This window comes from Crotalus tigris, unplaced genomic scaffold (genome assembly GCF_016545835.1).
Source record: "Crotalus tigris isolate CLP2741 ecotype Arizona unplaced genomic scaffold, ASM1654583v1 scf7180000019483.1746242, whole genome shotgun sequence".
NCBI lineage: Eukaryota > Metazoa > Chordata > Lepidosauria > Squamata > Viperidae > Crotalus > Crotalus tigris.
In genome coordinates this window covers 713580-726761 of record NW_024097562.1, presented here as the reverse complement: position 1 = coordinate 726761, position 13182 = coordinate 713580, and the positions used below count along the sequence as shown (strand labels likewise).

Below are 13182 nucleotides of genomic sequence, written 5' to 3'. Positions count from 1 at the left end.
ACAAGCGTGTTGCTAATTAACAGCTGTGGTGATTAACAACTGTGGCAAGAAAGGTCATAAATCAGGGGAAAAAAATCAGTTAACAAATGTCTACATTATGGTCATAAGTGAAGGACTGCCTGTATTTAAAGGTAAGATAATTAGAAAAACAGTTCACACTAATAGATATTCTCCGATCCCATCAGTGGATTCAAGACTGTGAATAGTAGCCATATAAAATGGTATTAGAAAGTTTTCTAATTCACCATCAGTCTTTTTGAAAGATTAAATACAGGGCAGGCTTATTATCTGTGTTTGTTAGGTAGTGCCTATAAATGTTTTTACATTTTCATTTGGATTAAAGTACAACTGTGATATGTCAACGATATTTAAAATATCTTTAGCAAATCTGATACTTTATTGGAAGATTAAGAACTGTCGATTCCAACTCCCTTTTTGTGAAGGTTTTGCAAATAATGACAACAATGTGCATCTGGATTGTTTTTTAGTTCACAAATCCTTACCATCCATCACCTTATCCAAAACAAACCAACTTCTCAAAGAAGGTGAAGAATTTGAAGTTACATGTACAATCAGGGATATAGATAGTTCTTTGCAAGCTAATTGGATTTTTCAAGGCAATGCGGTGAGTTTATTATACCTAATAAGTACCAATGTACTTGAAAGAATAGTCTTTCTAAAAAATAACTTAAAAACATGTCTGAGATGTATATATCAGCTTTGATAAAGTAATATTCACGCAAGGCATCACTGTTGGAATAATAGCACTGACAAATCTTGAATAGAAGTGAAAGTAGAACAGCTGCATGAAGATAAGATAATGGGAAGTAAGAAATTGAAAAAAGTTTTGGTACAATGAGGAAATGAAAGAGGATATGGATGAGAAAGGGATACATATAAGAAAACAATTGCTGCAATAAACGATGAGCAGAGAATATGTGTATACAGATCGCAAAGGTAGTCACAAAGAATGTAATTCAAGAAAGCAAGGAATAGTCAAAATTAAGAAACAGAGAAAATGCAAAAAAAAAAAAAAAAGCTTTGACGGAAATTAATAACTGTTTTGGAAGCAGGAATCCATAGCAAAATAAGTGGAATGAAGTATATAAGTTTATTTTTAAATACTCAAAATGATTTTGAATGAAACAAATGAATTGCTGGAAAAAATAGGTTTGAAATTTTTATGTAACGCCACTGATATTGAATGTCAAAGAATAGAACTGTAGCAAACACTACAAATGTTTAGCATTCAAGAAAAAAAGAACAATAAAAATCCTGTCCTAAATACTGCGAGAATGTTGAAAAATAGGAAGAGTGCAGGTAGACTTGATACAACTGGAGAAGTGTTAAAACTGGGTGTAGTTTATGTGGAGTTGTTGTCAACATGTTTAATGCATGTGAAGATTGTAGCTGTGCCTGGTGATTGGAAGAATATTTTTGTTTCCCTGTGTTAAAGGATAACAAGAATGGATTCAAAAAACGGAGGCAGCACTTTTTTATTTTTATTTATTATTATTATTATCATCAGTGCATTTTTGTAAAAAAAAAAAAAAGTGGTGGAACTCACACACGTCATATAACCCGCCTTGCCTACTCTACAAGGTTCCATCCAAAAAGAGTGCCGGAACTCCGTTCTGGGAGCTCTATGACAAAAAAGCCCTGATTATTATTATTATTAAAGTTCTACTCCAAGAGTGGTGTGGTGGCTTAGAGATGGAGCTCTCACCTCACAATCAGGAGGCTGTGAGTTCGATCCTAGGTAGCGGCAGATATTTCTCTCTCTGGGCGCAAAGAGAAAATATCTGTTGTGAGGTCCACGTAGGCATCAGGAAGGGCATCTGGCCAGCAAACGCTCAGCTCCATCCCATTGCCCCAACTCATCCCTATGCAGCGGATTATGAGATCATAAAAAGAGAAAAAAAATTGGGCTGGGCTGCCCATACCACCCATGTCACTGGACTGGGCCGCCTAAGAAAAAATAACTTTCCTAAGTGTTCCAGGGACAGCATTTGAGAGAATTGTGATTGAAAGAGTACAAGAAATGAAAATGAGCACCATTTGAGCATAATATAGAATGCTATTCTCAAATTGTGTGGTGTAGAAAACAAAATTTTGCTCATTGGGAAGTGCATGGATATGAGTAAGGAAGATTACTGTGCATGTGTTACAGAAAGTATACAATATAGTTAGCAAAGTGTATGGAATGCTTTGTATGAAGAAGGAGTTGAAAGTTGAATGCTGAATGGGATAAGAGACCACATATAGTGGAAATAAACCATGATTAAAAATAAATGGCCTGCTTATGTGAATGGTTCAACAGGGAGTGTGGTGTAAGACTAGGGCCGTGGTGGCGAACCTATGACACGCATTCCACAGGTGGCACGCAAAGCCCTCTCTGTGGGCACGCACGCCATCGCCCCAGTCTTGGGCCTTCAGCTCAGTTTTATAAAACCTTTTCGTTTAGGCCTCCCCCGCCATGTACAAAAAAAAAAGGTTCAATCAATCAATCAATCAATTTCAACTTCTCACGGGAAAAAAAAGATCTTCAGAGTTGGAATTGATTGATTGAATTTTTTAGTCCCACCCAATCTGCCGTTACCACCGCAGCCATGGCCACCCAATGGGCCACGCCCACCCGGCACCCAACGATACATAAGTGGGTTTTGGGTTGCAGTTTGGGCACTCGGCCTCTAAAAGGTTCGCCATCACTGGACTAGGGTATTCCATGTCCCTTACACCGTGTTCTGTATTTATGGATAAGGAATGTTTGAAGTACATTAGAGGTGACTTGGTGGGGGTGTGAATGTACATGAATGTCACGTTGTAAACCCAAGTGATAAATGACAGGAAAGTAGAGCAAAGAGATCAATTCTTGCAAGGATGTGGTCAGATTAAAGGAAAATAATAGGGGGCATTCTGTCCAGTTGTTGTATGGAATTGAGAGTTGAGAAACAGAAGAAACGAACACAAGTTGTTCTGGATTGTTGGATATGTGAAACAACCCTGTGGTAGGCAACTGAAACATAGTGTGTCTATATACGCATGTTTCTAGTTCTTAATGAAAAGTTTCGGTGATCTAAGCCAGTGTTTCCCAAACTTGACAGTTTTAAGGCATGAGGACTTCAACTCCCAGAATTCCACAGCCAGCAACGCTGGCTGTGGAATTCTGGGAGTTGAAGTCCACATGCCTTAAAATTGTCAAGTTTGGGAAACACTGATCTAAGCCAAGCTCAAATCAAACATGGGGCAAGTTGGAGTTGGCTCAAAAGGGTATAAGGCTGCTTGGCCTTTTGGCTAAGATTAATTATATATAAGGAGTTCAGTTCCGATATGGCACCCGTAAAAGGCACACTTCTAAATAAATACTTTTAATAGCAGCCATTCTTGCTATTAAAATTAACCACAATTTTCTGTGGCCTCCACCCTCTGGAACGGAATATTCTCCCGTCAGAGGTTGCGATGTGCCCCCCCCCCCCGTATTCCTGGCTTCCGGAAAAATCTAAAAACTTGGTTCTCCTGCTTGCCTTGGGGCCCTGAGATGGTCCTGGTACATTGGTGGTCACTGACAGGGTCACACCCAGGCTGCCCATCGACTTGGTTGTTAACCTTCAATTTTTTTCATTCTAATTTTAATAGTTTTTTAAAACACCTTTAAGCTTTTCATTATATTGTAAGTTGCCCAGAGTTGCCCTATATAGCTTAAAAATATGTAGATAGTTAAATTTCACTATATAGGAAAAGTTCCCCAAAGAGTCCAGCTAACCTTGCTAAGTACAGCCATTTCAGTCTTAATTGACAACTGTTAATGGCAGTGATTAAACTATATAATCAGCCGCTCATGTAAATAGGAAGACTGGTGCAGTGTGGCAATGGTGGAGATACAGTCTCAAGAAAGTAACAATTTGGATAATACATCCCAAGAGTGCTACCGGCCATTCTCTACTAATCCACTGGTGCTGGCATAATTCCTGTCTTTTAAGTGCTTATTTATTGACTGATCCTAATTCATCCATTCTGAAGTAAAGCAGACATATAACGTATGTCAGGGGTCTTCAAACCTGATCCTTTTATGACTTGTGGACTTCAACTCCCAGAATTCCTCAGCCAGCGTGCCTGGCTGAGGAATTCTGGGAGTTGAAGTCCATAAGTCATAAAAGGGCCCAGTTTGAAGACCCCTGACGTATGTGGTCCACACAGGGCCTACATCTTAAAGAGTTCTGAAACAGTCCCAATATCATTTTAAATATTACATTCGAAAACCAATTTTCAGCAGTTTAAAACTAAATTTGCTTTAACACATGTTAATAAAAAGCTATCATAATATTTGGGTAGAGTTGAAATTTGCGTTGTGTAAAAAAAAAAAGCATGTTCAGTACTGTGTTGGTAACACTCAGATTCCCTGTTAAACGCAGTTGGGAAGTCAGATGCTTAGTTTGTAAATAGATATTCCAACTCAATAGGATCTTTCCTTCCTTGAATAGAACATTCTTCTTTTGTTACCCCCACAGCAGGGGTCATTGGTCCATGCTAACTTCACAAACCAAACCAAAAAAAAATACCACAGTGGTTTGACAGCTGTGTTTTCTTGATCAGGAACCCCTCTGAGTCTGAAATTTCTTCAGTGTTACCTCAGGAACATTGTAGAAGCTACTGAACTTTCTCTGTTCTTCTCTCATACCACTTATTCCCAATTATAAGAAGCTCACATACCAGTTTTAAAACACAGACACACAGACAGACACACACACATACCCTCGGCTTATGAGGGCCGCCATGTTGCAAACTTAATTTGGAAAGCACTTCGCGTTAGGGAATGTTTTTAGGACACATTTCCTTCTGGGTTTATTACCTCAAGAGACCATCACATATACCAAAAATACAAAATATAGAGCAAAGCGAGCAGAGTAAGAACAATCCTAAGGAGGTTTCTTCATATTTCATATTTTTCTCCCCCCCCCCCCCAAAAAAAGACAGTTTTAAGACTATAGATGTCTTCTATGGAGAGGTTCCAGTGACAGGTTTGTCATGATGTCTTATTATTCAAGTTTTAAGTTATGAATATTAATATGGCGAAGTTATAATTACGTCTATTTTTAATTTATTTGAGAATGATGCTATGTACACTGTATCTTAGATGGTAATTTTTCCTCTCCCTTGCCGACAGAATCTTTCCAGCAAAAGCAAGAATGTGCGTGATTATGAATATGAACAAAAATTAACGCTGAGCATCCGTTCAGTGGGAGTTAATGATTCTGGAGCCTTCACATGCCAAGCAACCAATGCTTTTGGAACCTCTAATGTCACGCTAACCTTGAATGTAATAGGTAAATATTAACATTGCATACATATATGTGTGTGTGTACATATGTATATGTATATATGTGCATATATATACACATGTATATGTATATATGTATATATATATATATATATATATATATATATATATATACACATGTATATATGTATGTGTGTGTGTATGTTCTTAATTACGCTAGGGCACAGCTAAAAGGAGGGGTGGCCATAGGACAGGAGGCGTTAGAGAACCAACCCACAGCAACAGGCACTTGGACACGAACTAGGCGAACAAGGAGAGCAACCGTAAGGGAGGGATGATCCCTGAGTTTAAGAAAACACGGACTGATGCAGGACAGCTAGAAACAATACGGCCAATTGGGACGGGCAGACCGGTAACTCGCTCCATGAGCATAGCGTAAAAACAGCTGGCTTTATAAGCAAGCTCCCAAAACACCGGCATTTTACTCTGATGACGATGGCAGTTAGCCGACAAAAGCTAAGTATATTAAAGCAGTTTTGTTCGTATTTTATCCTGGTGTTCGATTATCTTCTTGAATATATATGTATGTGTGTATGTATTTATGTATATATGTATGTATGTATGTTGCTCATTTCATTAAAAACACGAATCCTGGGTAGAGTCATATTATAAAAACAAATAAACACGAACACCAGGAAAAATTTAAACTAAAAATGTTTAATCTAATGCCAAGCTTTCGTCGGCCAACTACCGACATCATCAAGGCTTAAAACAGGTCAATGGGAGTCTCCTTTATAGTGTTAGTCAGTTTTTGCGCATGGCTCCTAGACCTCCTACGCGGACCTTAGGAGCCTGCAGTGGGGAGATAGATAACAACATATGCACAAAGGGGGAGAGTGGAGGAAGGGAAGCAAGTAACGGAGCAGCAGCACCAAACAACATCAAGAAAGTAACCAATATACAGTTTAACCAATTAGGACTACCAAATGGACCGGTGACGAGGTCCAGGAGCCGTGTGCAAAAACTGACTAACACTATAAAGGAGACTCCCATTGACCTATTTTAAGCCCTGATGATGTCAGTAGTTGGCTGACGAGAGGGGTAAAGCAAAAGCTACACATTTTATATTGTTGGAATATATGTTGAAATGTAAATTTCAATATGTTTTTAACTCTAACCCTCCCACTTCCTGTTTTGCAATACAGATATAGTTCTTTGTAAAAACAAAGTCCATGTAAAAAAGAACATTTCCTTGAGTTTCTGCATGTATGTAGTCGTAGGGTAGTAATAGTCATATTTCCACAATGCCATAATTATAAAACTCTTGTGATGATGCCATATACACACACACACGCGCACACTTGGGAAATTGAAAATAATTTGATCATATTAGCCAGGATTATAATTTCCAGATAGTTCAGCTGCCATCGTCACAAACCTTTGCTGGGGATTGGTGGAAGCTCACATCTCCAAATTTCTAAATTCAGGTGATCTTACTTACTTTCTGATAGGATCAGTGCCAAATACCAGTATTTCATTGATAAATTGTACTAAAAGAGTTTTCAAGTTGAAAAATGGGATATAAATAATTCTAAACGAATAAATGTGTCAGTGCTAAGTATTAGCTGTGTGCTTCTACTTAAACAATTATGTGAGTTACATGTAACTATGTGCATCATAATTAAGAATGGCATTGCATAGTTTGCATGTATGTAAGAATGTCCTATTTAAATCATCAGGCTGATTCTTCAGTATTTGGAATGTGATGATTTGTGGATCATACAGTTGCAAAGGAAGCTTGGGTTAGTTTTAGTTTGTATTTTGAGAGTGGGAAATCCTGGCATAATGTAAATTTTTCAGATGAAGTATGTAATGTATCAATTGGGATTAAAGATGTAATTGCAGGCAAAGGATGCCTGTATTCTTTTACAATAATGCTTCTATAGTCAGTGAAGAAGCCATATTTGAGTGGTGTTAGAGTCATATTGGTGCCATATTGAAGTGAACTAGGCCCAGTCATCGCTGGGGAACTTCCAGGGGATTGGGAAAGAGCTGATGTGATCCCATCTTCAAAGAAGGGGAAAAAAAAAACAAGGATCCAAGAAACTACATACCAATCAGCCTGACATCAATTTCTAAGAAGATCCTGGAAAAGATAATCAAACAATGGATCTGCAAATACACTGAAACAAGCAAAGCTATTACTAGAAGCCAACACGGGTTTGTCAAAAACAGATCATGCCAGACAAACCTTACTGCATTCTTTGACAAAAGTGACTAAATTAGTAGACCAGCGAAATGTGGTGGACATAGTATACTTGGACTTCAGCAAGGCATTTGACAAAATAGACCACAGCCTACTTCTTGATAAGATAAAAAAATGTGGGCTAGACAGCATCACCACAAGGTGGATTCGTAACTGTCTGACCAACTGCATTAATGTATAGTCCTCAATAGAACTTTAATTGCCTGGAGGGAAGTAAGCAGTGAGATACCCCAAGGTTCTGTTTAAAGTCCAGTATCTTCAACATCTTCATAAATGATTTAGATGAAGGGATAGAAGGGGAACTCATCAAATTTGCAGACAACAGCAAGCTGAGGAGAATAGCTAGCACTTTGGAAGATAGGCTCAAGATTCAGAAGACCATGATAGACTTGAACACCGTATGATGACTTCCCCCGGACGCTTCCCTAGATACCTCTCCAGATGTCAGCTCAGAGGAGGATGTACCAGTTCCAGGCAAGTCAAGAGGAGAGTTGGTCAGTGGCTGTGAGTAGCCATGAGAATGATTTGGTTGAAGCAGAGTTGCAACTGGTTAGGAAGAGGAACTGCCTTCTGCACCTGATCCAAGAACATGTAGGGCAGAGAAAAGGCAAAGAACAGTGAAGGTCAGCTCAATTACTCGTGAGGAGATAGCCTTGCCCCTCTTGATGGGCTCCACCAGAAGCTGGCTATTTAGCACAGCAGACAGATGGAGACAATGTTGGGAGCAATGTGTTTGTTTCTTTGCTGTGTTTTCTTGCCTTGAACTTTGGATCGTGTCTCTTCAGCTGTGGACTTGCCTTTGTCTTGGAACTTGCCTTTGCCTGGTGGACCGGACCTACTTGTCAAGTTTCAAAGCCCAGTCTGATATTGCTTCTCAGTTTGCCAACAAACTCAGGGGGAGGGCAGAGGTTTGGAATGCAGATTTCAAAGATTAAGAAAGCAAACTGTGGGAACCAATGACAATGGAAACTAAGTTTCTCCTTAGTTCTAGGTTGCTTCTCTCTTTGGTTAGTTTCCATCCATTGCTTCTTGTCTTGCCTTCAGGTGCTTTGGAGAATAGCTTGACTCCCTCTTCTTTGTGGCAACCCCTGAGATATTGGAACACTGCTAACCTGTCCCCCCTCATCCTTCTCTTCATTAAACTAGACATACCCAATTCCAGAAACCGTTCCATGTAAGCTATAGCCTCCAGTCCCCTAATCATCTTTGTTGCTCTTCTCTGTACTCCTTCTAGGGTCTCAACATCTTTTTTACATCGTGGTGACCAAAACTGGATGCAGTATTCCAAGTGTGGCCTCACCAAGGCATTGTAAAGTGGTATTAACACTACACGTGATCTTGATTTTATCCCTCTGTTAATGCAGCGATTGATTGGGCAACATGACCTGATTCAGAGAGAGGAGAAATAAATTAATGCTTTTACTATAGGGGTTTGGGAGGAGTCCTGCCAGAGCTGGTTTTACTTTCATATGTGCCAAAACAGTGTACTTAATAAAGCTTTGCATTAAGAGCCTGGAGAGTCTTGAAGGTGTTTGCTTGGTTGGGTTCATCAGTCAGAACCTTGACACTGCCTTTGCCTTGAGGACCAGTGTTGCCTTCATTTGAATAGCCTGTGGAAATTGCTGTGATTGAACTGGTGCCAGCACAGGGAATTGCTGGGGAATACCCATTCAGGCTTGGAAGCCTTAATAAAGATTTCTTAGACCAGTGTTTCTCAACCTTGACAATTTTAAGGCATGTGGACTTCAACTCCCAGAATTCCACAGCCAGCAATGCTGGCTGTGGAATTCTGGGAGTTGAAGACCACATGCCTTAAAATTGTCAAGGTTGGAAAACATTGCCTTAGACCCATGATATGCGTATGTGTGTATGCATGAGCGGGATAGCACACATTGGGCCTTATCTCACACAATGCAATGCAGTGTTGAGAAAAGTAAGGTTTTATATTAGGCAAGAAAACTCTAATGCACAGCTATAGAATAGGTGGTACCTGGTTCAACAGCAGTAACTGAGAGGGATGAAGGAGTTCTAATGGACATCATTTAAGTATGAGCCAACAGTGTGCTGCAGATACCAAAAAAGCCAATGCAATCCTCAGCTGCATCTAACAGAGGGATAGTCTAAAGATCACGTGAAGTGTTGGTTTCAAGATCATGCTTGGAATACTCCATCCAGTTTTAATTAAAAAAGATGTTGAGATTCCAGAAAGAGTGCAGAGAACCACAACAAAGATGCTAAGGGCTCTAGAGGCTAAACCATATGACAAATAGTTGTGGGAACTAGGTATAGCTAGTCAACAAAGAGAAGGACTGTGGATTACATCAGGGGTCCCCAACCCCCAGTCTGTCGACCAGTACCAGTCTGTGGCATGCCAGCAACTGGTCCACACAAACAAGCAAAGCCCCATCCATGGGGTGCAGGCAGCACACAAAACCATGCACTCTCCGGTCCGCAGAAAAACCTTTCACCACAGAACTGGTCTCTGGTGCTCAAAAGATTGGAGACCTCTGGATTACATGATAGCAAGTTTTCCAGTGCTTGAGGGGTTGTTACAGAGAAGAAGGGTTTGATCTATTCTCCCAGGCACCTGAGGGCAGGACAAGAAGTAATGAATGGAAACTTACCAAGGAGAGATCCAGCCTAGAACTAAGGAGAAGTTTCCTGAAAGTGAAAACAATTGACAGTGGAACAGCTTGCCTCCAGAAGTTGTGGGTGCTCCATCTCTGGGGATTTTTAAGAAGAGATTGGGCAGCCATTTGTGTGGCATGGTATAGGGACTCCTACTTGAGCTGGGGTTGGACTAGAAGACCTCCAAGGGTCCCTTTCAACTCTTACTCTATTATTATGGAAAAGGGAGAAGTAGGAACGACATGCCCCCATTCACTGGAGATCTGCTCCTAGGTCTACCTAGTTGAAGAATTGGAAGTCTATAAAGAAGTCCCAAATGTGCTTTTTTTTTCACGAGGCAACTGGACTTCCTTGTTTTTCTTTGACGACGTTTCGCTTCTCATCCAAGAAGCTTCTTCAGCTCTGAATATAAAGCCTCCCATTCCCCACCATCCAGTCAGAGCTGAAGAAGCTTCTTGGATGATAAGCGAAGCATCTTCAAAGAAAAACACGAAAGTCCAGTTGCCTCGTGAAAAAGCATCTGTGGAATAACTGTGACCTGGATGACTGAGAATCTCCATAGACCTCTAATAAAAAAAGTATTCCTTTAGCTAAAGTCCCTTTGAAAGGCCTAATCAATACTTCTAGAATGATGTGACTTTTTGGCAGTTGCCTTTACCTTCATGCACTGTGAAAATCCATCACATCCTCATGGATATGCCAAAAAACATACTTGGCAGATCAAACATAAAGAGCCTGACTGTAATCCATAAAAGCATCCCATTAGTCTGCTGGCAGAATAAGGCTCTGGATGGGGGGGTCCCCAGTGTTCTCCAAAATTTCTCCAGTGTTGTATGAGGCTTGGTAAGCATGAAGATTCAAAGCCTGCTTTCCTTTTACACACACACACAAAAAAGAATCAGTCTTGGTTGGAACACTGTAAACACACAATAAAATGTTGGTATAGACACAGAGCTATCATGAGGTTTATTTACTGTTTGGCATCCAATTTATATTGTGTAAAGGAGCACCTGTAATTATCTTAGAAACATACTGTGTCTTTTATGAAAGTTTCCTGTTACCTATTAGGTCATGGGGTACAGTCAGGAATATTTTCATTTCAAACTCGCCTTAAGATGAACGTGAGCTGTGTCAGAACAACAGGTTGTGTGAAGAAATTTCTCCCAAGTGTTTGTTTATGTATCTCTTAATGTCTATATCATTGTGTTTCCACAACAAAAGAAGGTTGCTGTGTGACATAAGAAGTAGGTTTAAAACTTGAGACAGAATTATTAAAAAAAAAATCAGAGAATCCCTGCCTTAGTGTCAGAAATAGCCCTGAGTTCCTTTAAAAGTTGTTATTAATTTTTTAATGTGTTTAAAAGGGAAAATACATAAATTACCTGAAAAGAAATCTTGCTAGTAATGTTTAAATTAGAATAGAATAGAATAGAATAACAGCAGAATTAGAATAAAATAGAACAGAACAGAACAAGAGTAGAATAGAATAGAATAGAATAGAATAGAATAGAATCAGAATCAGAATCAGAATCAGAATAGGAATAGAATAGGAATAGAACAGAACAAAAGCAGAATAGAATAGAATAGAAAATAGAATAGAATAACAGCAGAAATAGAATAGAATAGAACAGAACAGAACAAGTGAATAGAATAAGAGCAGAATTAGAATAGAACAGAACAATAATAGAATAGAATAGAAAATAGAATAGAATAGGAGCAGAATTAGATTAGAATAGAACAGAACAAGAATAGAATAGAATAGAAAATAGAATAGAATAGAATAAGAGCAGAATTAGAATAGAATAGAACAGAACAGAACAAGAGTAGAGTAGAATAGAATAGAATAAGAGCAGAATTAGAATAGAATAGAACAGAACAGAATAGAATAGAACAGAATAGAATAAGAACAGAATTAGAATAGAATAGAACAGAACAGAATAAGAATGGATCTTGGAGATCTTCTATTCCAACCCTCTGCTCAACCAGGAGACCCTCTACATTTCAGATAAGTGGTTGTCCAGTCTCTTAAAAACCTAGTGATGAAGCACCCACAGCCTCTGAAGGCAAGCTCTTCCACTGGTTAATTGTTCTGAGTGTTAGGAAGTCTTAAATACTTCTAAAGTTCTTAAATACTATATTAAATAACAGTTTTTTGGTTGTGCAGAGAATTAGATTTGAAAGGCAAAATGGGATTAGGAGCATGTAGTATATTGCTTGTAGCCCCAATAATAAATGCCTGGAAGTAGCTTTTCCTTTTCCTGGGTTCATAGGGCTCCTTTCTGCAATGGACATGCAACTCCAAGAGAAAATACGTTTGATCTGAGAACTCTCAACAGATCATAGAGAACTAATGATATTTTGCCCTTCAAATCCAGACCTTGGCATGCCCCTATTAGCAGCTTTTATCCAAGTTCTGCCTTGTCTTTAAAGCATGAGATCACTCCAAAAAAAAAATCACGTAAATCTTGAATTGAAAAAAGGGAAGAGAAAAAAAAAAAGATGGTACTGACTAAAGGACAAGGCTTTGGATCCTGCTGGCTGAGGAATTCTGGGAGTTGAAGTCTACACAGTTTGCAGTTGCCAAAGTTGGGAAACACTGCAGTCATGTGAGTGCAAACGTTTTGGGTATCAAATGTTGCGGAGCAATTTTTTAAGAAGACAAGAGAGAAGGGACTATAAAATTACGATGGTTACTGTGAAAAAGTACGGTTCTTACATACTTTCATAATGGGAAGCCTGTGGAATAAAGCCTCATCTGGTAATTGAGCAGAGAAACTGCTCCCTGAATTATACTGGATTATGCCCAAAGAATCCATTTTAGTGTTGGTTTCCAGAGCCTCGCTAAAAAGCTGGGTCCATTGTGTCTTGCACACCCTTTGCCAGAAGCCATCAAAGATGTTTACACTTTGCTGTTTATTAACATGCTTTCTTGAAAAGCCACCCCAGAGTGCTAGATTGCTGTGACACGTAATACTTTTTAAATATTAAAATTACCATAAGTGCTAAACTG

General features: G+C 39.1%; 1 protein-coding gene across 1 annotated transcript in view; it reads left to right on the top strand.

Moving 5' to 3' along the window:
* The window catches only part of KIT (KIT proto-oncogene, receptor tyrosine kinase), a 133163-nt gene that overhangs the window by 57256 nt on the left and 62725 nt on the right, over positions 1-13182 (top strand). The window contains exons 4-5 of the mRNA XM_039362885.1: positions 489-625; positions 5165-5324. Of these exons, the coding sequence (XP_039218819.1) occupies positions 489-625; positions 5165-5324 (297 nt within the window). The remainder of the gene's footprint in view (positions 1-488; positions 626-5164; positions 5325-13182) is intronic.